This window comes from Alligator mississippiensis, chromosome 1 (assembly GCF_030867095.1).
Source record: "Alligator mississippiensis isolate rAllMis1 chromosome 1, rAllMis1, whole genome shotgun sequence".
Taxonomy (NCBI): domain Eukaryota; kingdom Metazoa; phylum Chordata; order Crocodylia; family Alligatoridae; genus Alligator; species Alligator mississippiensis.
The window spans coordinates 75,324,383-75,351,169 of record NC_081824.1 but is presented as its reverse complement, the minus strand read 5'-3'; the positions used below and the strand labels follow the sequence as shown (position 1 = coordinate 75,351,169).

The 26,787-nt window shown below is 45.0% G+C and overlaps 1 protein-coding gene across 1 annotated transcript; it reads left to right on the top strand.

Annotated features, from left to right (window-relative positions):
- The first annotated feature begins 12,795 nt into the window (after positions 1-12,795).
- On the top strand, positions 12,796-24,599 carry GJB7 (gap junction protein beta 7). The gene is made up of 2 exons (XM_019496839.2): positions 12,796-12,940; positions 22,365-24,599. The coding sequence occupies exon 2, from the start codon at positions 22,395-22,397 to the stop codon at positions 23,214-23,216; it is 822 nt and encodes a 273-aa protein (XP_019352384.1). The 5' UTR covers positions 12,796-12,940; positions 22,365-22,394; the 3' UTR covers positions 23,217-24,599.
- Positions 24,600-26,787: the final 2,188 nt, after the last annotated feature.

The window sequence follows — 26,787 nt, the reverse complement described above, 5'->3', positions numbered from 1 at the left end:
GGGCCCGTTGCCTGCTGTTGCTGAGCCGCTGGTGGTGGAGACTGCACCACAAACTACACACCCACCCACAAACTCCATGCCTACACACCCCATCCATACACAGTACATGCATGCATTTCTAAGAAGGTTCAAACAGTGTTATATTTTGTTTAATCTGTTAAAAGAAAAAAGTAATTAACTTGGCATAATCTTCAGTTTTTCTGTGCATAATTGCAATTTTCTGCTCATAATTTTGATTTTTTTATGTGCATGACTCCCCAGAGTGTACAGAGTGGTCTCAGCAGGAGCTCTGGTTTTCCATGATGGAAAAAATATATAGGTACTTAGAATTTATTTTATTATAGTGATCAAGGCACTGGTAGGTTTCCCAATTGCTTTAAAACTGTAAATATAGCAATAAAAAATGTGTTTGACTAATATCTACACACACACACGCACACAAAAGATTTGGGGTTTTAAAAAATCTGAAAATGTGATTTTTATTTATTTAAATTGGAGAAAATCAGGATCCCTAGACTCATCTCCTAACACATAGTAACTTTAATAGGTTACTATATTTCCATGATTTGCAACTGTTGCCAGGAAACTTGTGACAAGGCCCTATGGGGGTGGGTAAGCAGTAGGACAGGCTATCTAGAGAAGCTGTAAGATCCCCATCCCTGGGAATTTTCAGAATCTGGTTAAAGTAGACAGACATTTGACTAGGATGGCTTAGTGCTCCTCTGCCCTGCTTTCTGAGAGCTTTTAGTCAGGGATGATCCTACCTTGAGCAGGGGACTAAATGACCTCATGATGTCCCTTCCAGCCCTACTTTCCTGTGATTGTAATAATAAAACAAAGTAACACCACTGTTGCTTGGTTGTTTTCTTAAATATTTTCTTTTTACATTTTTTCCTTTACTTATAAAGAAGGCAATGATCAAACTGCTTGCTTTCTTTTAAATGCCATTGTGTGCAAATACTACTGGCCAATTGTCCACTGCAAAGCCAGAATCTAAATTCTGACCACAGAAAAAGTTATCTTTATTATTTGTAAAAATAACAGAGTGGGTGGGAAATATTTTTGTACTGGGGAGGAGTCAGTGGTACAGCTGTGCTTTCTGACAATATTTAACTCAACACACCACCTGCTAAGCTCATAACTATTGTTTTATCAACATGTTGTACAGCAAGTTCTGTGTTGAATTCATCAAGCAGCAAAGAAATTCAGTATTAAGTAAAGATTACTATTTTCATTTCTCTTCCTTTTTTAGGTATTTCTATACTTGAGGAAAATTAATATAAAGTGTTTGGATACATCTCTGTGTTAGTAAGGTTGCTCTGTTTTCTTGAGGTGAGGGGGAGAAAGAAGATTCTGTGGTCATCCAGTGCTCATGCTTCACACTTCTGCCTCTATGCTGACACTGTACATGTAGAGCTATGGGAGTACCACAGTGAGATGAGGATATGACTTCACTACTCAGTTGATCAGCTCTAACCAGTATTTTAGTGCTCCCCTGTTTCCATACAGAAGAACTTTTGCCCTATATTTTGAAATGCTCTAAAACAAGGGGTCATTTGAACCCTGGCTGCAGCAGGCAGGCTGCAGACAGCTGCACTAGGGTCTGGCCCTGGCACCAGATCCATGGTGGTCACAGGTGCATGCATGCCTCAGAGCACATGGCGGGGAACGGGCTGGGGCAGCACAACCCTGGTTCCTCCCGTGCTATCTGCCCGGAGGCATGCATGCACCCACCACCAGCAATGAAGATCCAGCTTCCAGCAATGAAGATCTGGCTCCCCCACTGTCTGCCTCTGGAACACTTAAGTTGAGGTGTAGGGGTGCTTTTGTCACTTCAGCCAAAAACGTTGCTGAACCTTGCTCTAAAAACTCAGACTAGCTGATGTAGCTGGTGAGGTGGGTTAACACCCAAGTAACTCAGCAACCATCAGTCAGGTTGACTCCTAAATTTTATTCCTTGTTTTGTCATGCATTTCCTTTGTGATTTTTGGAAAAGTGACTTGGTTTTCCTATCTATAATATGGGTGCAATTAGTATACTGATGGGAAACTTAATTTAGTTTATCGTTGTCCATTTGTGGAGATGCTCTGTAAGTAATAGAATTATAAAATCTGTGGTCAGAATCTATCACTGCATGAGAAGTAATGATAAGAATCTCTCCCTCTTACACCTTCTGACAAGAACAAAGTTATGACAGGTTTGTTTTTATCTAAACGAAGTCACCTAGGACTGCTCTGCTGCTGCTATGCAGCACACTGTGGCAGCTCAGAACCCAAAGCAGATTTTCCCATTATAAAAGCTCGTGCCCTTGAGCTCCTTAAGCTACAAGGGCATCATTCTTAGCAGCAAGACATGGCTTAATCAAGCCTGACACTCCATCCTCCAGACGTCAATAGGACATAATTATCCAGCATCACTGTGCCTCACCACCCAACAACTCCTGATTGCTTCCAATAGGAAACAAGATGAAAGTTAAAGATGGGCTTTGAACTAAAAACTCCATCTTAAAGTACAACTGACCATTATATTAAAATGGATAGATACCCAGTTACAGATCTATTAGGGGTGCCAGAGCACAAATACTTTCCACGCAAGCATCAGCTCTCTGGTAGTTATGTGGGTTGCAGCATAACATTAGTCACACACAAATGTCAATCTTTTTCTCATATAAATGTGCGTCACCAATGAAAGTTATTATTTTGTTCAGTTTCTATGATTTTTATACTGTGCATTTGACCCTTTTAATTAACGTTGTGTGTTTGTGACTATTGGAGTGTGTTTTGCTTGTGATGAGCCCCGATCAAGTCTGTGGGGTGAGACTGAGGATCAGGGAAGGCCTTTTGTAAATAAAATTATTGTGAATTATTTCTACTTCCTTCAGTTAATTGGGAAAAACCTAAAAATGTCTGACAGTTGCATGTAAAAATATTGCCTTAAAGAAATAGAAGATAAACACAAAAGCTGCTAGGTAGACTGAGGTGCCATTGGGAGATGATTTGTTGCTCAGTTTACTCATCCTGTCAGTCTCTACAGCCCCTAGCGTGCTTCTCAGCCATTACCAGGCATCTGTGTAACTCCCACTGAAATCAATGACAATTTTGTACTCATCCAGACTCCAGGCTATTCTTGTTTGGGTCCAGCCAGGGATAATCCAAATTAAGTTTTAAGCAAGTAATTGTATTAATAATGAGAGATTTTAACTTCTGTTTTTCTATGTATATATTTATGACTGTGATGTTGGTAGTCAACCACCTTTGTTGATGGGAAACCAGTGGAGTAAAGTGCCCAGCTTTGCTTACTAACGAAGATTAAAATAGCTCTTCAAGCAATTGCTCTTCAAACAGAAATCAATTGAACTGGATTTAACACTGAAAACAAAAAGTGCTTTTTCAGTCCCGCTTTCATTTATGGTCGTCATATGTTTTGTTTGAGATGTGAGACTAAGTCAGAACAATACCAAAACATCTTGCTTGAGTGGAAAATCAGGTTTCTATTGAGGTGAGAGAGATCCACAGGCCTGACTTCTCCTTGTTGTTCACTACATGGAGAGTTAAATAATTTCTGTGCCAGGTATTGTAGGAATGCTCCCTTCTTATAGTCCTCTAGCCCTGCTACCACTGATGTGAGAGAGGGAGGACACCAGTTCTCAAGAGCACGTGGAGGGCAGGAACGCCACAGGACAAGAAATGGGTCGAAGAGGCAAAGTTACTTTTTGGCTCTGAACACTTTATAATCTCTGCAGGTTGTTGAACCCCTTGTGCTTGTCTCTAACTAGATAAACATCCCATTTAAAGGAGGGTTCATCATCATGCATTCATTTATTAAATTAGATTGGGTTGGGGACAGTGTTTCCAATGAGGCAATTTAGTGCTTATGCATCAGATGAGTGGATGTTATGTTTGTTTAAAATACCCAGACTACTTTAGCTCTGTCCCATGGCAACACCAGGGGATTGCCAGCCACTTATGCTTAGTCCAATATGATCTTTGCAGTCCTAAATTAGAGTGAACTGATTTTTAAAGATAAATTAGAGGGTTTTTTGCCTAATTTTTCCTTTCCTCCTGATGTCATGACAGCAGAGTTATGTGGTTGTTTGGAGGCATTTTATAGTTTAACATGGTTAGATTTTTTCTTAAAGGTTAAATTCCTGGGTTCATAAGCTTATTTCTCAGATAATTACAGTGTCCCTATGCTATTCTTACCCTTAAATTATTGATACATATTCCATCATCTTTTCAGTTTAATGTAGCTTTTATCTGGGAAATTATGAATATAGCAGTTAGAAACAAAGTATGTTATTCTGTTAAGAATTCGTTTACAAGAGAATTAAATCAGGCTTTTTGCTTATTATCTAATGTAATTATCAACATCACATAAGAGTCTGCCTAAAAATTAAAACCACAACAGGAAGCTCAAGATTAGTTTTTTACAAAATAATATAGAAAATATATACTTATTCCTTTGCTCATTTATTATAAATTATCTATTTAATTCACATGAACATAAACTTGATTTTTAATGGAGTGCTTATAGGCTGTGTTGCAGCCCTTCTTTTAGCTACCAGTATCAATGTTATAAAAGAACTTTATAGCCTGTGGAGTAATCAAAATACATTTTAATACTACTATCTTGATTTCAGTCATTTAGGAAAACCATCCAGATTTTTACAACGGGAAGATAGAGCTAAATGTGTATGCATTACAATAGTAGCAGGAACAGTGTGTTCCCAATAGTATATTAATATTGCCTTATTAAGTGAGACAACCCAAAATAAAAACTTGGTATGGAATGTCAGAGAGCAAGTATCTTAGATATTAGAAACTGAATTAGTTCTGGGAGCTGGGGAAGCAGTTTCAGTCTTTCCTTGGGGGTTAAACTTAACGTAGAAGGGGAAGCAGCATATGCCTGGAAATGAAATGATTGTCTACTAATGAAAAAAACCAACAGCTATTCTGTGTTTTGTGTGAAACCTTGTTGAAGCCCACGGGTATAAACAGAGAGATAAGGCAACAAGGACTCTCCAGAAATAGCCAGCATGTAGTACAAGCTTAGAAAAAGCAGAGGGAGATTTTGGGCTAAGAGCTGGCTGGAAAGAAGCTGAGAATGATAAGGAAAGAAATAGGCTGTCATTGATTGAACACAAGAGGGATAAGGGAAACTGAACATCATGCACACATTCTTTGTAAATAAGCCAGATTGCATCAAATATTTGATTCCATTATTAGTTTCTTCCCCTAATAGAAACAACCCCCAAAAGACAGAATATTGGCTAAGACCTTGGATCAAAAGGAATAACAGCTCAGACAACGAAAATAATAAAAATTAAAATAAAGATGTAGACCAGGGATGTCCAATCTTTTTGAATGCAGGGCCGGATCATGAACTTTTTATCAGCCAGTGGGCCGGCAAGCCGTATTCAAACACCCTCTGTCCTGGGCCAGAGAGACCCTGCCTATGTAGCCCTACTGCACCTGCCTGTTACTGCAAGGTTCATGGTAGCTGCTGGTGGGCAGGGGCAGGAGGGACCCATTCTGCATCCAGCCAGCTACTGCCCCAGAGACTGAAGGGAAGAAGTAAATAGCTCCACATCTCCATCTCCCAAGTAGTGCAGCCCCATGAGCTGGCGCTGCCTGAGGGGGGCTGGAGCAAGGCGGCTGCTTCACCGCAGCCCCTCACCCACCCGCCCACATGGCCCCGCTCACCATGGTGCCTGGCTGCCTGCGCATTCAGCTGAGGTGGTCTCAACACTGCGAGCCCGGAGCGCAGAGTCTGGCAGACATCGGCTCCCACCGCCTTGCCCCGCAGAGGTCATGCCAGGACCCTGCCTGCCGAGGCCCCCCCGTGCTGGCTTCCCACATGCTGCTGGAGATGGAAGGAGGCTGGACAGGTCGGCACCAGCCAGCAGAAGCGGTGGCAGAGCCGTGTGCGGCTTGGGACTAACTGGTGCAGGCAGGGGGAAATGCTTTTATCTGGGGCATCATGCCTCCATGTTTCACTGGCCCCCCCACACTTCCCCGGTTCCCTCTGCTCAACATTGGCTCCAGGTCCGGCCTGCTGCCCCCCTGCCTCTCTCCGGCTATCCTGGTACCTGGAGGGCCCTGCTCCCAGGGGAAGTGCCGGTGGACCCGAGCCTGGCTGCGGGAGAGGCTCCACGCATTAGGCTTGTTGGGTGCCCGGGGGCAGGCACCTACTGGGCCGTGCCACCCCCAGGTGCCTCAGGCAGGCCCCCGGGGCCAGGCAGACCCTCCCCGGTGGCCTGCTGCAGGCTCCAGGGGGGAGCAGCAGGACAGAGGCTTGTGGGTGTACTTGGAGGCGGCTCCATCCACTCCACGCGCTGCGCTCAAAGTTACCTTTTGGAGCCTGGGGGCAGGTGCCTGCCAGGCCCTGCCGCCCCCAGGTGCCTTGGGCAGTCCTGCCGGGCCAGGCAGACCTCACCCGGAGGCTCTGGGGGGGAGCAGCAGGCCGGAGGTTTGCCTGCTGGACTCAGAGCCAGCTCCATTCACTCCATGCGCCATGCTAGCAGTTACCCATTGGAACCTGGGGGCAGGTGCCTGCTGGGCCCTGCTGCCCCGAGGCACCTTGGGCAGTCCTGCCGGGCTGGGCAGCCCCCTCCCGGAGACTCTGGGGGGGAAGCAGCAGGCCAGAGGTTTGCCTAGTGGACTCGGAGCTGGCTCCATTGACTGACCGGTGCAGGCAGGGGGCCGCTTTTCCTGGCCAGTGCTGACCCAGCTGGGTCTGTCCCATCCGGAGCAGCATGCAACTGAAGTCGGCTTCCCATGTGCTGCTGGAGATGGGAGGAGCCCGGCCGGGTCTGCACTGGCCAGCAGAAGCAGTGGCGGAGCTGTGTGCCACTGAGGATGGGATGAGCCCGGCCAGAGCGGCAGGGGCTCAGCTGCATTTTCCCTCTGCCTGCACCGGTGAGTCCCGAGCGGCACACGGCTCCGCCCCCACTTCTGCTGGCCAGCGCTGACCTGGCCGGGCTCCTCCCGTCGCCAGCAGCACATGGGAATCCGGCTTCAGCTGCATGCTGCTCCGGATGGGACAGACCCGCCCGGTTCGGCACCAGCCAGCAGAGGCGGTGGCAGAGCTGTGTGCTGCTCGGGACTGACCAGTGCAGGTAGGGGGAAAGTGCAGGTGAGCCCCTGCTGCTCCAGCTGGGTTCATCCTGTCCCGAGCAGCACATGTCTACTCCTCTTCCCTCACGCACCGCGTTGGCAACGTCAAGCTGACGCGGTGCATGTGGGAACCTTGTCCCTTTCCCAGCCCTTCAGCAGCCATTAGGAAGCTGCTGGGGGAGGGACAAGGGGTGGGAACAAAAGTAAACAGTGTTTACTTTCGTTTCCCATTGCAGCACTGCAGGCCTCAGAAAATGCCTTGGTGGGCTGCATGGCAGCCCGCGGGCTGTATGTTGGACAAGCCTGATGTAGATCAATATATATTGTAGCTGATATTACTGAGTATCAAGAAGTTCCATGAATGAAGGTGGAGGTCTACTGCAAGTAATGCGCTCTGCAGCTTATTAAAGAGAGGTGGGCATGCAGGAGGTAGAGGTGCAGTAGATGAAAGGGATGTAAAGAAGCTACATGACACATTAGGTGGAGTGACTAGAAAGGACAAGGGGAGCCATAAAAATGGGCTGGCAAAGGTCAAGTCTTTTGGCAACATTAAAAGCATTCAGGGTACAATTTTAAAAGCTTCTTGTGAATTCAAATCATTGAAAGTCCGTGGGACTTTGGGTCCTAAGGCGCTTAGATATTTTGAAATTTTTACCTACATTCCTTACTGTTCTGGGCCAGGGGGTTTCAACCTTTTAAAATAAGTGTACTCCTTCTGTTTCAAAGTTTCAGCTCATGTACCCCTTTATATTTTTTTCTAGTTTTTAAGGGGCGTGGCGGGGGGCAGATCAAGGCCCCCACATTGAGGGAGGGGGAGGGGCTGGGACTGGGGCAGGGGCTAAACAGCCAGGGCAGAGTATGGGACGGAGCTGCAGGAAGTGGGGGTTGGCTCCTACCATTGCACACACCCTGTGATGGCATAGGGGTCATGTGCCCCTGGATCTGTGCATGGGCAAGGGCGGGCTGCCACTGTGGGCTGAGGCTGTGCCGGGTGGTGGCGGCACTGGGGGGGGGGGGGGGGGGGGGCTACAGGAGGGGCTGCAGCCACTCCAGAGTTCACCATAGGCCCCCAACCCTTTCTCCCAGCACTGCTTCCACCTACCCTGAGCACAACCTGGCCTAACGCTCCTGCCAGAAACAGCCTGGCGCTGCCCTGGCTCCAGCCCGCAGCAGCAGCCTGCCCTCACCCCGTGCACAGATCCAGGGGCACATGCCTCTGATGCCCTCCCAGGGATGAATATAATGGGGAGAGCCCCCCCCCACGGGTACGGCTCAGTCCTGTGCCCCACCCCAGCTGGACAGCCCCTGCCCCAGTCCCACTCCCTCCCCCACCACTAGGGCCTCAATCTGCACCCCACTGTGCCCCCCCCCCTCACAACAGACTTACCAGCCAGACCCGGCTGCTCTCCATGCTGCCTGGCTGAGCTCCTGGCTGCCTGTGTGCTGCGCTCCGGCTATGCACATGCACGGGGCATTTATCAGCCATATTACTTGGCCCCATCAATTCTGCATACCCCCTACAACCTTTTTAAGTACCCCTAGGGGTATGCATACCCCCAGTTGGCAACCACTGTTCTAGGCATATCATTTGATATGTTTAAAGTTTTCCATGTAGCCTCCCCTTTTTCCCTCCAGCAATCATCTGCAAGGTCAAAGTTTCGTTCCTGAGGTGACAAGGTTTGTGGCCTGGCTTGCCACTGGGCTCCAACCTCCTCCCCTTTGCTTCTGGGCTTCCCAAGACCTGCTTCCTCATGGTTTTGTCTGCCATGGCTTGATATTCTAGGTTTTTAGGGAGGCTGCCCAGAACAGATGCAGGTTTTGGGGTAGGTTCTTGTCTGAACTTAGGCCTTTCTGGGCCTCAGCTCATTTTTCATGTAGCTGGGTCCCACGACACTGGGTCCACCGCATCAGGACCCTAGGTTCTCAGGATCCAGCTTCAGCTCAGCCCTCTGTGGGCTCTGGGCCACTTGGCCCCTAAGTACACCCCCTTTGCAGGCAAGGGGTTTACACTCATCCCCAGTCCTTGCTGCCAAATACCCAGTTCTCTGACACACCACAGTCCTCCCTTTTGAAATGTATTTGAGCTACTGCCCACACACGACACCCCAAGGCTCCAGCTCCTAGGAGTACTCTGAACTGCTTGTGCTGCACCCCTGCAGCCTCTAATCCACCCCTTAGAGCCACTCCGGTTCAAATGTAAATCAGAAGTATGAGCATCTACTCCCAAACATAAGCTTTACCAAACACAGGCTCCTTTGTGGGGATTCATTTTCACCCTGGGGCTGCACAAATGCAGAAGGTTCAAAGTACTTATCTCATGTTGCTTGTAGCATAGGGTCTTTTCTGCCCTTCTGTGGCACACAGTCCTTTCCTCCAGGCAGTCTAGACTGGCTCCCCCATGGAGCTCTATCTTCAGCAGCTCCTACAGCTAGACTGCCTTTTTTGGGCTAAACCCTAGGTTTCTGAGCCTTTCCTTGGGTCACCTGACCCTCTATTTCTGTCCCACGCCACAAATCACTGACTACACCATTTTATTTAGGTCCCTTTTTATTAATCCTGTTCAAAGGGGGTGGGCTAATCAGTGGGCCCTGGGCTCCCTCTCCCTTCTCAATAATGGGGCAGTGGCCCTGTTATCTGATCTCTTCTTTTGCACTCACATAGACCTGTACCTCACACATATGGACATACTTGCTCTGATGGACTTACTTGATCCTTCTTAGGTGAATCCATCTTTGATTCATCTCTTTAGAGCTGTTAGTGCCGAGCTCTCTTCTGGTGGATGGTGTGTACCATCCACCAAAAGAGACAGTTTTTTAAACAGTTTAAAATGTTTAAGCAGGAAACCAGAGAAAATTTGTGGAAAATAAATTGCAAAACAAAGAGATAAGACTAAGAGTATATTTTAAAGAAAGCTACTTCTTGTTACTTTGCCCTTTCCATATATTTCTGCAAAATTCAAGATACAAAAACCAATGTTGCAGAGCAGAATAACTCAGGTGAGATGACAAAAAGTAATTAAATGTTATGGACCACTGGGAACCTAACTACAATCCATAGTTATTTCAATCTGAAATTGTATATGTAACATTACAATATTTGTAAATTAGGTGCAATTTTACTTTTGGTGCAGGAGAGATGTTGGCTAAACCAGAGGCTGACATAGGATGGTAGGAACTGAGGATGGTTTGATGATCAGACCCACCTTGGAATGTAACAAGAATGTAGGGCATTTTTACATATTCTCTGGGAGGTGTGGGGGGAGTACTTTAATTAGTGAGCCACAGTAATTAAAAGCACCTGAGTGTCACGTGTATCAGTGCCCCCCATGCTGAAAAATGGCAGTGGAGCGCTTTGAACTAAAGCTCAAATGAGCTTTAGTTCAAAGCGCTCCACTGCCATTTTTCAGTGCAGGGAGGCTGATACGTATGAGTCTGCTGGAGCACATTTATTTCTGTGCTCCAACAGGCTTGATTAATTGAGTCTGCTCCAACGTGCTGTATTTCCAGAGCGTTGGAGCTGGCTCCCTGCACATCTATAAGAACTCATAGTGACTAAATTAGGAGACCAGGAGGTATCAAAGTCTCAGTGGTTAAGAGTTGATTCTAAACACTATCTATCTCTTCAGTATCCCATCAACCAAGGTGTAGTTTCCTGGGTGACTTGGAAGTTGACAAAATAGTCAAGAAACTAAGAAAACAGATTAAAATGATAATGCACTAATATGCCAGAGAAATTAATGATGTTTAGCTGCATGTACATCTTAACATGCGATTGGATGTCTCAAGGAATAATGCATGTGGCTGCTTACAGAAGTTACATTTTTCATGTGATGAGGCCTCCAAAAGTGCTTTGCAGCCATAATGTAACAAACGTTCATGACTGCAGAGTGATTTTAAAGTGACTAATCGCATGAAAATTTAAACCTGGTCTGAGGAAGTATTAGACAGGGGCTCGCTAAGGCAGAGTGCCTGAGGGAACCTGCACACAGGTTCCCTGAGAGCATTAATTTTTGGTGATTCTGCCCACATCCCATGAGGCTTTGCAGGCTGGACTGGTGCTTGCGTGGGTGAGCACCAGCCCAGCCCCATGCCCAGGGCTGTCAAGAGAAGAGAAAGAAGACCTTTGTCTCCTCCCTGCGCAGCAGGGGATGGAGGGTGCTGGTGGGGGAAGGGAGTCCCCCCTGCCATGCATACCCCCCACCAGCTGCTCCTCCTGGGGTCTTTGGGGGAGCCAGGCTGGACCTGTGAGGTGCGGGGCTCTCTTCTCCAATCCCCCCCCACGCAAGCATCTTGACAGTGGCAGAGGCTGCCACACCCAGAGCTGGGTGGGGGGAAATGAGCCCCTCTGCCTCATGGACCTGCCTGGCTCCCCCCAAAACCCCAGCATGGGTAGCCAGGCTAAGCCTGCACGGTGAATGGGCCTGTTCTCCCCCTCCCCCAGCCCAGCTCTGGGTGCGGCAGCCTCTGCTGCCATCAAGTAGTTTGCATTGGGAGGTAGGGTGTGGGGAAAGGTAGCCCCCCTGCCACACTTGCCCTCCCCAGCTACCAGTCGGTGTCTTGGGGAGAACTGGGCTGGGCCCCACAGTGGGGGGGCTCCCTTCCCTCCCCCTCACACAAGCCTCTTGACACCAGCAGAGGCTACCACACCCGGAGCTGGGGTGGGCGGGGGAAGGGAAATAGAGCCCCACTTCACAGGCCTGGCTCAGCTACTCCTACTGGGGTCTTGGGGGGAACTGGGCCAGGTCTGTGAGGCAGGGGGCTCCATTCCCCCCACCCCCACCCCAGCAGCCTCTGTTCCTGTCAAGATGCTTGCACACAGGAGTACGGGAGGAGGGGAGGGGTGAGGAGGGCACCCCTTCTGTCTCATGGGGCCAGCCTGGCTCCCCACAATACCTCAGCATGGGTAGCTGGGGGGTGGAGGGTGATGTGCAGTGAGGGGGTTCTGCCCCTCTCCCGCTCCCCCCCCCAGCTGCTGCTGCTGGGGAGAGGGGCAGCCTGGCAGTCTCCTGAGGGGCTGCTGGAGCGCTACTGCCTGCTGATGGCCACAGCAGGCAGGCTCGGAGCCCCCACCCACCCACCAGGTGAATGCCTGTTGGGTTCAATCATGCTCTAACTCATGACACTTTGTGTAAAGCACCATAGTTAAAGCACCTCCCTGATAGTATGCCTGCACTTGTGTATATGCCCTGTATAGAGATGTATGTTTTCAGGAGAGCTTTGGCTATGTATACAGTAGCATTTATCCTCTTTATCAACTGGAGTGAATAAAGGCTTCTACTGACTGGCCAACCTGTAGCAAAGGGACTGGGAGAAACATCCCTGGAAACTGCAACAGGAGAGTCCACTGAAATACCTTTTTGTTTGTAAACAGATAGACTAAGTATGACCAATGGATCACCAAAGATCCATGTTCATCTAAAACGTAATTACTCACTTCCATATGTTGCCTGATTTATGTTTCATTTACAATTTTTTACCTGTGAATATATTTTTAAAAAAGATACAAAGACCTATTGCCCTTCCAAACACTGGTGACTGGTTGAGTGATACAAATTGTGTGTGTAACTTTAAATATTTGCTTCTAGTCTCAACTTACTCGTAATACAGCTTCCTGACAATGCTAGACACATTACTGTTCTTATTTGTATAATATAATGATGGTATGAATGATCAGGTTACACCTGTTTAGATTATACTGCCAAGGAAACGACTGGGCTCCATTTTCAAGGCTTAAAGCACTAATTCCTTTTCTGGGAAATTAAACATTAATCTGTTAATGGTACTAGTGAAAGGCTAGTTTAATTTTAATCTCCTGCTGTTGTCCAGGTAAGAAAGATTGTGTTGTTGTGATAAATTATGTTTTTATTGAATAAGAAACAGTTTTTGTGTCAAAACAAGAATGAAAATAGTTTTGTGAGAGCATAAGTATAAAATGTGGATATAATTCTAATTAAGTATAAGCTTGTCAGTTTTCCAGTGCACTGCTGATATACTTTATAAATAATAAGCTGTTACAACTGCAATTTAGCTGTATATAAAACATGGTCAATATACTTCAATTTAATTTTTTTTCTGCATGTTCCTAAGTCCAAATCTCTTGAACCAATTATTGTAAGCTTTAGTTTTGTCCTTTGACAGCTTTTGTAAAACTACTACAGTAGTGGCCCAAAGTGTATAATTACACTTGTTAATATTTGGGACCATTGCTGAATATACTATAACAGTATCTTTTCTTTGCTATGGGAGAACAAGAGGTAGCATGGTTATGTATTTGATCCCATGTTAATGAGAACTCCAATACATACTGAGCAGATGTAAGACAGACAACATAACTATTTTTAATATATTTTATACGATTCTAGACATTTCAAGTATCATCTTTATGTAATTACATAATTAACTTAGAGATGAAGAAAAGTGCTGGGGGGGGGGAGGGGTGGTGGTTTCTTCCCCAGAACTAGTTCTCTGATGTGGAAAAACACCACGCAGTCAAAGCACTGGCAAACTTTTTTCACTGACAGCTGGTGGGCTATTAAATGGTGCTTGCAGTCTGTCTAAGGCAAGCGTAAACTGTTAGTGGGCTGGAACTTTGCAGCTACTAGCTATAAAAAAGAATGCCAAGAATGATTAAGGTTATGACACACGCTTGAGAGATCTCTTCCGTGCAAATGATTCTGATCTTCTAACTCCCTTTAAAGGGGCCGATAGGGGAGGCAGGATGTCTGGGTTCATTTTGAGAGAGAGATTTAAATTGCTGTTTAAAATGTGTCTAATCTAGATCTGAATCAGGCTCTTGAATAAAGCATTGTTCTAGGTTTTTGGAATGCTGCCTATCACTGATATATCTGAGCACATCACATATGTAGGGAGTGTAGGGGATTCGCAACACATGGCTGGGTTGGGGCTGGGGGGCAGGAGTGTTTTAATTTCCCTGAAGGGAGAATTTAATTTAAAAAAATTAGTATTACAGTGTCACGGCGGGGTCCTCATGGAGGGCCGTGATCTCCTTGAGGTCCCTCGCTCCGTGTACAGGCCGACCCAAGGCACCCTCTAATTCTCGCCCGCCACGTCTTGTTGGAAATATATTAGGGAGGCTGCCTATGACTCCCTGGGCACGGCTACTCGGGACCTCTGTTCCCGCGGTTCTTCCGGACCCCCTGGGGGTCTCCCGATATGGTGGGTATTCCCTGGACACCCTAGCCTTATGGGCTATGCGTGGCTCCTACCAACCCCTAATACCACGCCCCAAGCCTCGCAGATGTAATAGACGTTGTCCGGTTTATACGCCCGCTTCCCGGGCCTCCTCTCTAATGTGGCCCACTCTGGGCTCCCTCTCTCATGCCCAGCCTCTTGCTGGAACTCTCGTCTTGCCCACCCTGGGCCTCCCCTGCCGGTGTGGTTCCGCTCAGGGACTCTCTAGCGGGCCTCCGGTCCTATGGGCCAACCGCACGGGCACCCTCTCTGACCCTGGCTCACCGCGCTGCTACTCCCCGTCTTCTCAGGGCAACCGCAGCACCCTGCCTCAGTCTGAGGGGTGTTACCGCACTAGCCTGCGGCCGGGCTCACTATGCCCGTCTCGGGCTTCTCAGTAATTGCCCCTCTCTCTAGGGCTCCTCAGTATGGCACTCCCCCTCTTTGGGGCTTGCCGTGCCCACTCTGGGCTACTCAGTAATACCGCCCCTTTCCTGGGGCCGGGGTCTATGTCCCCCCACACGCAATCTGGGGTCTAGGTCCCTGTCCGCAACCAATGGGTTGCGCCCGCGACCCACTGGCCGCGCTCCTCACCGCCAGTTGCTCAAGCACTGGCGTGCGAGCTGCGCCTTCCCTGGCACTATAAAATAATGCGCCCTCTTGGCGCTAGGGCACCCCACACTCTCTGGGGTCCCTGTGATTGAGGCCTCCTCCAACCCCTACAGCCTCACCCAAGCCTCCGGGTGTAATAATACAAACACAAAGCAAAACCACAAGCCCCTAGGCTGTAACACAAATGCAAGCTCAAGCCGTCTGGCTGTAACTCAAACCCGAAGCCCTATGGCCATAACACCTTGCTCCCTATGACCATGGTACTTGCTGCTAGGCTCCTTTCCACATCCTCACTCCCAGAGCTCCTACCTCTCCAGCTACCAGCAGGGAACTACCAGCCTGGCTTCGGCCCTGGACTTTATAAAGGCCAGGCCCTGCCCCCTTCTGGCCAGCTGGCTCCCCTTAGTTGCTCCAGCAACCTGCAGCTGTGCTCAATTGGCTCTGCCAGGGCTCTCTCCCTGGCAGTTTCTCCTCTCTAGGAGCAGGCACTGAGGTGCCCTGTGACAACAGTAATTAATTTGTCCCATTTTGGAACACTGGGGCAATCCTCCCAATATGTCAGCAAGGCAGGGAAGGACTATTACTCACATTTTGCAGATGAGAAACTGGAACACAGCAAGGTCACACAGGAAGCCTATAATGGAGCTGGAAAAAAGCCCCAAATCAATCAAGTCCTGGTCCAACACCAAACCACAGGATCAGTCAGCATCCCCTGGTTTGTCGATTCCCCTTGCTGTACAGATCTGGGAAGTATACTCTTAAGTTAATGCTTTTACATGTCACATACAGACTTTTAACAGCTATTAATTTTACAGCTCTTGGAAATATGACAATTCTGCTTAAAATATTTAATTCTTGAAACTATTTTTAGTATAATGTTGTATATTATGCATTCTGGTACTTCCATAATGCATGGTGCTACGTGCCTTCCCCTGAATAGTTCTTGCTATGAAGTTCTTACAAGTTAACAATAGACATGCTGTAATAAGAGACTAACATTAGTAAGGTGCCAATAATTCAGTATGTTTGCATGACCAAGACACTGGATTGGGTTCTAGGAGACCTCACTTTTATTTCTCTCTCTGCCACTGACCTGATGATTGACTTTGGATAAGTCATCTCCACCTCTGCATCCCCGTTTCCACCTTACCCATTGTCTTTTCTGTTTAGATTGTTAATTTTTTGCGGCACGGATTTTGGATCAGGTTCTCTTCCACCTATTGGGATCCGAAGTGCATTTTTGTGCCTAAGTATGATTCTAGTCCACCCTTCTCTAGTTGCTGAAAACATATGAATGCATCTACCTTTGTAACACTCTGTCATCAGACTCTTAAGTGAGTCACAAAAAAGCAGGGAGGAGGAGGACCCACCCACCTTTTGTGTTAAATAGGGGTGAGATTTTGAGCAGGAGAGAATAGGATTGTGCTTTAGGGACCTAAACCCACTTACACACCTAAGGTGGAATAGAATCTGGTCCTATGTTTCTTACCACATCTTTGTGAGGTATTTAAACTAATGGGCCCTTATCTCAGCTGGGACCCTTCATTACTGCCATATTATAAATAATTATAATAATCTGCTAGGGCTAGGGGTAGTATAGTTAGGGTGACCATATTATTTTAAAGGAAATCTGGGACACTACCTCCCCTTCCCCTCCTCACCGATCTCCTCCCCAGGCAGGAGCACTGCTGTTGCTGCTCAGGAGAAGCCAGGCCAGGCAGCACAGGCAGACTGATGCTAATCTGGGACTTCTGTTTCCATTTTCACCAACTGGCTGGGATGCCAGGACGGTTTACGAAATCTGGCGCTGTCCCAGCCAAACTGGGACGTGTGATTACCCTAAGTATAGTGGAGTTGTGTGTTTGCTAATGAACTTTAATAAATACATTTTTAGCTACCTAGTCTCCTACAGGCTTCAAAAGCAATGAATATGGCTATTTGGCAACTTAACGCATTTTATGATGAAGAAGGGTCTATCCAAACAATGACAGAATCTAGACAAAATTCATTTACCAGCACTATGTTATGCTTTGCTTTTCATGATGCCTGTCATCCAGAGATCTGATCTTTACAAAGTGGGCATTATCCGAAGTGGATACAAACAGTCTATACTAGATAAAGAAACTGAAGTTGGCAGCTTGAGTTGTAAGCACAAAGAGTACCCACAGCTCTCATTTACTTTAATGGGACTTGGTGGTGCTTGACATTTCTCAGTTGGTCTTTAAGGGACTCAAGCAGAGAAACTTAAAACTCAAGCAGATCAAACTCCAAATCATTCACTCACCCCTGGATCAGTCTCCAGAGTAAAGCTGATGTCTCACTCAGTTTATACAAACGTCACATTGACTTTCAGTTTTTCCTCACAACTCCCATTGTATCTTTTTTAGCAGTTTATCTCAGTCTCCTTCATCTGTCACAGACAAAGGCAGATTTCTTGTCTTCTAGTGAACAACACTGATATTATAATCAACAAGGAAAAAAATTCCTCTATATGGCACAGCCTGTTGGGCCAGTTCCAATTCTTACACACAACTTGTGAGCCAAGCCCTTCCCTCCCAGATGGCCTCTTGACTTTTTTGTTCCTACCGCTGCAGTCCCACTTCTATTTCAGAACGAATGCTTCTCATGCCTTCCACAAGTTAGCCAGTGTTTCCTGCCTGCCTTACTTGATGATGAAATCCCCATCCTCCTCTTGTTGTTCCCCACTTCTGCTGAAGCCTTACTTTTTATAACAGCTTTTTTTCATTTTCTTCTGCACAAAGGTACTTCTTCTGTTATGAAGATAATTACATTAAAAAAACTGATTGAAAGCTGGATAAAATTTGCTTTGAATAATATGTTATTCTGTGGGTTTATTATTCAGTGCATATTAATCCATCCCTATATGCCTGATTGAATGATAGTTATTTGATTAATAATTTAACCAATAATAACATAATTTTGAATATATTATTCAGTAGGTGATATTTAACCAGTTTAGAAGCAAGTGGTGCATGTTATCATGCTGTTCATTCAGTCCTTTCTTGAGGACTTTGAATCAGCAGTTCTGCCACACTCTCTCTTGCTACTTGAAACACTGCCTAATGGCTGACCAGTAGAATAAAGGTATTCTAGAATACCAGAAAGGGGAAACTGGATAGTTTCCTACAGTGTGTAGCAACTTGCCCTCAACACTTGAATCTGGGGAACAACCTTATTCCATACACCTGAAATCTCAAAACCTGATGGCTTTTTCAGTTAAACATATGGTAACATCTTTAATGGCATCCACTAAAACTGTAAAGTTACTAAAAAACAACATTCCATTGTAATACTTTTCTTACATTAGCCAAGTGTTTTATGAATTTCAAAATTTGACTTTAAAGGTAACTAGATCTAAAATAGGTATGCTGCCTTACGTGATCAAAGATAGGGAAAGATTTATTTTGATGGGTGCAAGGATATTTATGCTACAGAAGGTAGTGAAGGTGGGGATGGTTAGCATTGCCTATCTGCAAAAACCAGGACTGAGAGCCAGACTGGTTAATCTGCATTTTGTGGTTCATTGGGTAGAATCCTTGTTTGCCACTGGGAGACTGGGTTCAGTTCCCCAATGTGCATATAACTAAGCCAGACCCAGTCTGGCCTTTGGATACTGTCTCAATGGTCTAAAGGAGGGACGCAAGGTCTGGGCAGCCCCCCCTACTCCATATTCCTGCCTAGGCATATGCGTTGAGGGTCCTGGTGACCTCTCATGAATACTCCATGATCCAGAAGGATCAATGGTTGCCTACTAGTAGAAATCAGCAATTAAATCAGGGAAAAGGAACAGAGGGATCTCGTTCTGGGGTTGCCCAGCTGGCATTGGAGGATGGGGTGGGTGAATTGCAGCCCCCCACCAAGATGGATACTGAGGATACCAAGGTGAGGGGTCTCCAATCCACCCAACCCACCCTCTAGCGTTGGCTGAAAAAACCCAGACTGAACTCCTTCTGCTCCCTTTCCCCCCTATGTTCTGAAAACAGTACTGGGAGCAGGGCTGTGCAGACACAAATTACTGGAGGTGCTCCATTTTGGAGCCATCTGCATGTGAAGATGCTCACAGGATTGGGTCCTTTTAAAGTGGTTTGCAGCCATGCACTTGTGTTTGGTCATGGCTGTAGAGCACTTTTAGGGGCCAGATCAGGTGAAAATTGTTGCTTCTATCTGTGCATTTGGTCACAATCTTTAAGTATCTATGTGGGTACAGAAGTAGGGTAACAGAGGGCTCTTCTACATAGCCCATCAGACAAGGCTAAAACCACATCCCATGGATGGAGTAAAAGTAAAGTAAATTCAGACTAGAAAGAAGGGACACATTCTTACATCTAGGATAATGAACTATTGGAACAAACTACCAAGCTCTGTGGTAGTTTCTCCATCACTGGGAACATTTACAATTTAAAAGGCATGCTCTTGTTCAAACAGGAATTAATACAAGGAAGTCCTAAAGTCTGTATTATAGAAGGTCAAACCAGATGATCACAATGGCTTCTTCTGGCCCAATTATAAATCTCTTTTAGTGTTAAGCAAATAATTTATAGAAGGCAGCCGTGTGCCACTGAGTCATCTACTCTAGCCTGCATTCTATACCTCAGCCTCTCATAGGGAACTGGACAGTTAGTCTCTCGTAAAGGCTGAAAAGTGGATAGGGGTTGAAAGTAAGAGAACAAAATTAATCACACCCTTGGGAATTATGCAACTATGCGCCTGCACAATGTTGCACATAAGAGGCATGACTGCGTAATTGCATACTTTTCCATAATTTAACTGTGGTGGGCTTGGTGCCTCCACCATGATATGGAGGCACAGAGCTGCATGACTGGACAGCTGGGAAAGTCGGGAGGGGAGCTCCTGCCTTCAGGGGATGGGGGATGGGCTTGGGGTTTGTGGGTGAGTATGGGCCAGTTCAGCGCCTCTACATGGGGCTTCCAGCACTCCATTGGGAAGCTGCATGTCAAGACAAGCAAGAGCTGGCCCAGCCTGATGGTGTGTGACTCCATGCCTCCATCTGCGGCTTCTGCTGGAGTACTGGAAGCTACTAATGGAGGGTGGCCCAGCCCGATGGTGCAAGGGCTAGGAGCTACGCACCATCCAGCCAGGCAGGCAGCCACACATGGAAGCAAGGGGTCAGATGCCATTGGGCCAGGTGGGCTCCTGCTTGCCTCCACACATGGCTTCCTGCTGGAGTGCTGGAAGCCCCATGTGGAAGCACAAAGCCCAGCCAGCCTGATGGCATGCAGCTACTGGTTCACACACCATCATGCCAGGCTGGCCGGCTCTGTGCTTCCATATGGGGCTTCCAGCACTCCAGCAGGAAGCTGCACATGGAGGCACGGAGCCTGACTGGCCCAATGGTGCATGGCTTCTGCCTGCAGTACCGCAATCTGCAGGTGCTGGCACAGAGCCAGCCTGGTTTGGTGCAAAGGCATGCGCCAACTCCATGCCAGCACATGCAGGTGCTGGGACTCAGCCAGAGGTGCATACTGCTGGAGGCTCTTCCTGCTGTGGCCATGAGAGCCCTGCGGCCCACACCTACCTACTAACCTCACCCCCCCACCCCTTCACAACTCCCCCCACTAACTCCACACCTGCCCACAAACCCTGCACTCAACCCCACATCTTCATAAATCCACTGCACCCCAACCCTCACCATATAAAGTACCTGCATATATTTCTAAAGAAGGTTCAAATAGTGTTACATGTAATTTGTAAAAAAATAAAAGTAATTAATTTTGCATAATCTTGAGTTTTCCTGTGCATAATTTTGATTTTTTTCTGCGCATAATTCCCTGGGGTATAATTAATCACAAGCCCAAGGTAAATGAATGTTGGAATAAAACTTACCATTTTCAAAGGATGTTTCAAGGAAATTTGGGCATTGGAACATCTTTTATTTTGGGGTTTTATATGCCTAATTAATTGCCTATTGGACTGCATGTTTTGCCAAAAGTATTAAAGATGCAACTTATTATGGGTTTTTTTGAAAGACCCACACACACTGTTGAGTGATATGATAAAGTTGCTATTGGGTACAACTAACAAATGCCAGGTGACACTTCATATGGTGAAGAATTCTAGTTTTATACACCAGTAGTGCATAGTAGTAACATTTCCAGGAGACTGCAGGCACTTTCTTTACAATGTGAATATACCTTGTTAAGAATGACAGATGCTGAATTAATTCTTATTCCATTCTTGTCTGCAAATGGAACATTGTGCACATCCACATGGATTTATATGAAATGCTGCATTGTATTCCAACGACTATTTCATGCATAATGCATGAAAGGAATTGGGAGCAGGGAGCAAAACCCAGGTCCCTTCCTTCCAATGTGGGCTATAGTCCAACTTCTTTTTGTTGCTCTCCTGGCTCTGTATCTCATGTATTCCTTTCTGCCCAGTGCCCCAGTATCAAGAGGGATCGAGGATACCTAGAAGGCTGTCTAATCCATTGTTCCATTAGGGAACTTTTAAATGATAGATATGGACCCACCCTTCTGAGTGAGCAGGGCCTTGAACCCAAGGCCTTCACTTCCAAGGGGAGTACACTAACTAATAAACTACAGGCAAAAAAATAGTTGGGGCCACTTTTCTGTTACACACTGGAGGACGTGTATCAGGGGTGACAATACATACTTCTGTGCCTACTACTGGCTGCCTGTACATGGAAGAACCATTTCTCCCTGAGTGTAACAGAGCTTCTCTCCTGAGGCAAGATGCACACTTTTTTGGGAGAGTGGCTAGGTAGACTTAGACGTCTACAAGAGTGAATATTTTCTGGGCTATTGTATTTAAATGACCTCTAACTACCAAAACCTAATGGTCATTGCCACTGCCCTTCTTTGTGCTGCATTCTTTCAAGTACGGACTCTGCACAAGAACTTCAAAGGCAACATACACAAGACCGGTGGCAACCTATTCCCCACCTTTTCTCTGGCATAGTTTTCTGAGGCAACATCAAAGTGCTTAAATATAAAAATCTTATGGATAACAAAAAGCAAGTGTTTAATTCAAATTATAGTAGGGTGAATGAGGGAAATGAAAAACACTTTGCAAAGCAAGACTTTCCACCCATTTTATTGAATATACTATGAGCATCTTCCTATTTTTGTCAGCTCTGCAGTAAAGCATCTGGTGTAGATGCACCCAGGGAGCTCCATTTTCTGCTATACTCTGTTCTCAGCACCAGTTTGGGTACAACTGTTTCCAACACCTGTCCTTCACAGCTGATAAGCTTTCTAGAGAACCAGCCAGAGAAAGCACAGATCATTAGGATTGAGATCTGCCCTGTGAATTGGAAATCAGTGCTTTAACTTTACTTTAGACTGGTTCAAACATCAGGGATATTGCATGACTCAGATTGAATATCCTCCCCCCACCAGCTGAGGGAGGGAAATTTCTTATTTTATTTAATTTTATTTTACAGCATTTTGATCTTCCTTGAGAGGAGAAAACAATGAGCTGGGGATTTCTACGAGATCTCTTAAGTGGAGTGAATAAATATTCAACAGTAATGGGCCGGATCTGGTTGGCTATTGTGTTCATATTTCGCCTGCTTGTTTATATGGTGGCAGCAGAACACGTCTGGAAAGATGAACAGAAGGAGTTTGAGTGCAACGTCCAGCAACCTGGATGTGAAAATGTCTGCTTTGACCACTTCTTTCCTGTCTCTCACATCAGGCTTTGGGCTTTGCAACTGATCATGGTTTCCACCCCGTCACTTCTGGTTGCTTTCCATGTTGCCTATCGTGAGAGCAGAGAGAAAAAGCACAACCAGAAACTTTACAAGAACCCAGGAAGCATGGATGGTGGACTGCTGTGCACTTACCTCATCAGTCTAATTTTCAAAACAGGATTTGAAATTGGTTTTCTAGTTTTGTTTTACAAGTTGTATGATGGGTTTAATGTACCGCGCCTTATGAAGTGTGATGTTAGACCATGCCCCAATACTGTAGATTGCTACATCTCCAAGCCTACAGAGAAGAAAATCTTCCTCTTTTTTTGTGGTGTAACTTCATGCTTATGCATTGCATTAAACATAAGTGAATTGGGCTATCTGACTTTCAAACACTCTTTGAAGTGTCTAAAGAGGTATGTCAAGAGAGGTCATATCTTGAAACGTGAGTGTCATGAGCTGAAATGCACTGCTTACAATGGAACATCAGCTAGAGTTCTGACCCATACCAATGCTTCACCCATGCTTTTCAGTCTCTTTGATAAATCTGAAAGCTGTCCACCGATTTGTCAAGATAAAAAATGTTGTGTGATGTTAAAATGAACTGTTTTAATTTCTTTTATAAGTAGATAAAAAAAAAACTTTGAAGTTTCTTCATTTTCAAGTAGAAAAAAAGAGCATTGTTAAGAAGTCAGTTGTATTTTTCGTTTTGTATTTCCTTTGGTTGAACTGCTACATTCACTTGCATTAGAGATTTTACACATGGAATTATACAGGTTTGTCCAGAATGAATCAAGACATAAAAGGATGACATTTTCACTGAGCTGTAATATAAATATTGATGCATGTGATAAAATCACATGGAACAGAAAATTGCTCAAATAGTTGTGTTCTGAATATTTTATGTGACTGTTTGATACAAGCCTAAAGAGGCTTTTTGTGTCTAAAGCTGAGACTTTAGAGCTTGCTAGCACACTGTGGAAATGGAAAATTGAGCATATCCAGTTATATTATCCTACCAGTTAAAAGCCACACTGGGGTGGATGTCTGAAAAACACTAGATTCATAGGTGTCCCATCTGAAGCAAGTTTGATGGTTTTAGCCTTCTCTTATGAACTATGATATTTAAAAACTTAACAATATAAATGTTGAGCATACATAGAAGCTCAAAACTTTTCAAAAAGTATTTTAGAATTTCTAGAAAAAATAAAGTTAGAGGATGGTCACCAATTAAATTGTCAAGGTCCTATTCAAAATGTGTAAATGTACTATTACAAAGAGTATTAGTTAGTTAATGCTATCTTAGGGCAAGGTTGGCCAACCTGTGGCAGGAGTGCCACTAGTAGCACGGTCAGCCTCTGCGTGTTGGCATGTAGCGGATAAGGGAAAGGACAGGCAGCACACCACCAGGAAGGACAAAGCAGAGCAGATCAGGGAAGGGGGTAATTGCATGAAGGAGAAAGCAAAGCAAGAGATATGGGGACTGGAGTAGCACTCAGAGAGGGTATGGGGCTAATTTGTGGGATGCCTGCCAGAAAGGTTGGCTCCTACAGGACTAGGAGACAGATAAAAATTAAACACTTATTCCACAGAGGCTGACTTTTTTTGCTAGGTAGTTGGAAGGCGGACCGTTTAGGATAGAAGATGGTAATGACAATGGCAATGGGAAGGAGTATGGAAAAGCATTTATTTTTAATGGAGGAAGTAAACATTGGTTGAGAGGGTTGGGAAGTGAGGTTGGGCTGTGTGGGAGGAACACACTCCTGGGTGAGGGGTAGGGGTTCAGGATTGGGTGGGGTGTGGTAGCATTTTTCTCTGCTTCTCTGGCAAAGGGTTAAATTTCAGAGCACTGTTTGGAAGATCTGTTGGTTATTACATGCTATCCTAATATTTTATGTTTTTATAATTTATTTTTTATTTCAAGTTTCCTTGAGCCTTTTCTGGGGAGGGCAGCATATACATCTAATAAACAAACAAACAAATTCATTTTGTGATGAACTCCATGGGGAAAAGTACTGAACCAGGCAAAAATGTAGACCTTTCCAGCTTCAATTTCTGTTTCATTCTAGTGTCATTTTGGTTTTCCTGTGTTTATTTTTGGAATTCTCCCCTCACAACCTCTTCTAAGGCAGAAGGACTGTTGTTAGGAAGCATAAATGGTTTAACTACCTGCTTTTATACATACACCCACCTCTGAAAATGGAAGGTTAGTTAGCCTGTGACAGTCCAGTAAATAAAAAGCTGAATTTGCCTGAATGATCTCCAATAATGCATACAATGGTTTATGTCCCTCTTGGAAATAACTTCTGGAGAAAGAAAATGATGCACATTAGCAAATGTTAGCAGATAGGCTAAACACAAAGAAAATAACAAATTTCTCAAATAAATAAAGCTTTTTTGGGGGGGTAAGAGGCATAGACTTATTGGCATAAAACTATGTCATCTTATTACAGTCTTAGCATTCCTAAAATGAGCTCGAGCAATGAACTGTTGTTTTTCAAGCCTATGTGTGCGCTTGCATTGTGTTTAGAGGTATTTTTTTTTACTGATTGTGAAACAGTACATTTCTATTGCTGCTGTTTACAGTTGCAGCAGATTTGAACTTTTTCTCAGATGCCAGACTGCCAGCTCATGGCCAGTTAAAGATTTGCATCTTGAATAAAATACCGTACCAGAGTGGGTAACAACAGATAAAGCAGGGATGCTGCAATTGATTTTATCCGTTCTTGCCAAATATGCTTTTGCAGAATTCCTGCAAAATTTTCTATGCATTTATCCATATGGAATATACCATCCAAACTATTTTCAAAAGCAAGCTTTGATACAGCTATCACATAAGAAAGGACCAGGCACTGATTGAAGCAAATTTTTGGCCACCATACTAAGCCTATACAGCTGTTACTACAAGTTATACCTTTATAACCTTCCATTTTATGCACTACATAGCTTCTTCTCCAAAAGAAGAAAAAGAAGGGGCTAACATCAATGAAAGGAAAGTAATTTTATTTTTAAATCGGCTTTAATTTGCAGACACTGTTAAGTTCTAAGATGTAAAGTAATTAAAAAGACCTGAGAATGCTTACCTGAGAAAGACTAAGAATACAGAATCATGCTAGCACAGGCTTTTACTTAAATGCTTTAGTTGCTTTTCAGTAACGAAAACATTCTACGAACAGAGCCCAGGTTGGTTTTTTTAAACTCTCTCTTAATATAAGAGACTTCCTTGTGTGCAGTTGGGCAACAGATAAAATCTTAGTTCACAGGCAATGTCAACATTCCTAAATGTTTCCATTATAATTAAAAAACAAAACATAATAAAAATTATAAAATATTTCAAAACACTGCAAAATAAAAAATGCCAAAATTAAAATGGTTTGTTTTGAAGTGAAGCAGGAACTTTCATCAAAATTAGACGCTCTCTGAAATGCCTGAAGTATGCCAAAACCAGCATTTTTCATTGAAAACAATATTTGAAGAAAAAATTTCCAATCACAGCTCTAACCTTGCCTAACTATCCCCATCCCCATCAATTTGTAACCTAATATCCAGCTGCACCACTTTCCTGCATGGTGGTACTAGGAAAGCATTTGATATAGTAACTGAAAATAAGAAACAGGTAACACACAAGCCAACTCTTCATGGGCCACCACCAGAAAGGGGCTTGCGCCGAGGGATGAACAGTGATGACTGGTTCCTTCCATTCTAAACCATGACTCATGATCAGCTATTTTGTAGGTTCTAGTCTCCCTTAAACCTTTTGTACGTTTATGCTTTCTTCAGGATTTCTCCTATCCACATCTGAAATTCTGTTGATGTTGTACCTTGTTTCATAACAATTTGTAATTTGGGCTCCCAAGAGAAAGCTTGAAGCTTTTTTCCTCAAAATTAATCCAGAGCCGAGGAATGGAAACAACCCTTTCTCTTTAAAAACAATCTCTTCAAAATATATTTAAAAAGTAAAACTCTTTCTTTAAGCGCACACATAAAAAAGCGATGCAAGGTTTTTCTAATGGAAGAGTGATGCGTGTGTTTCATGCACATTCATATAGTTTGAAACAAACCCATCTCAAACATTTAAAAACATAAATTTTAAGTTTTCATTTTTTAAAAATCAAACATCTCTTCTTGCCTCTTGACAAAAATAGTTTCAATGCTGATGAAAACTATACCTCTG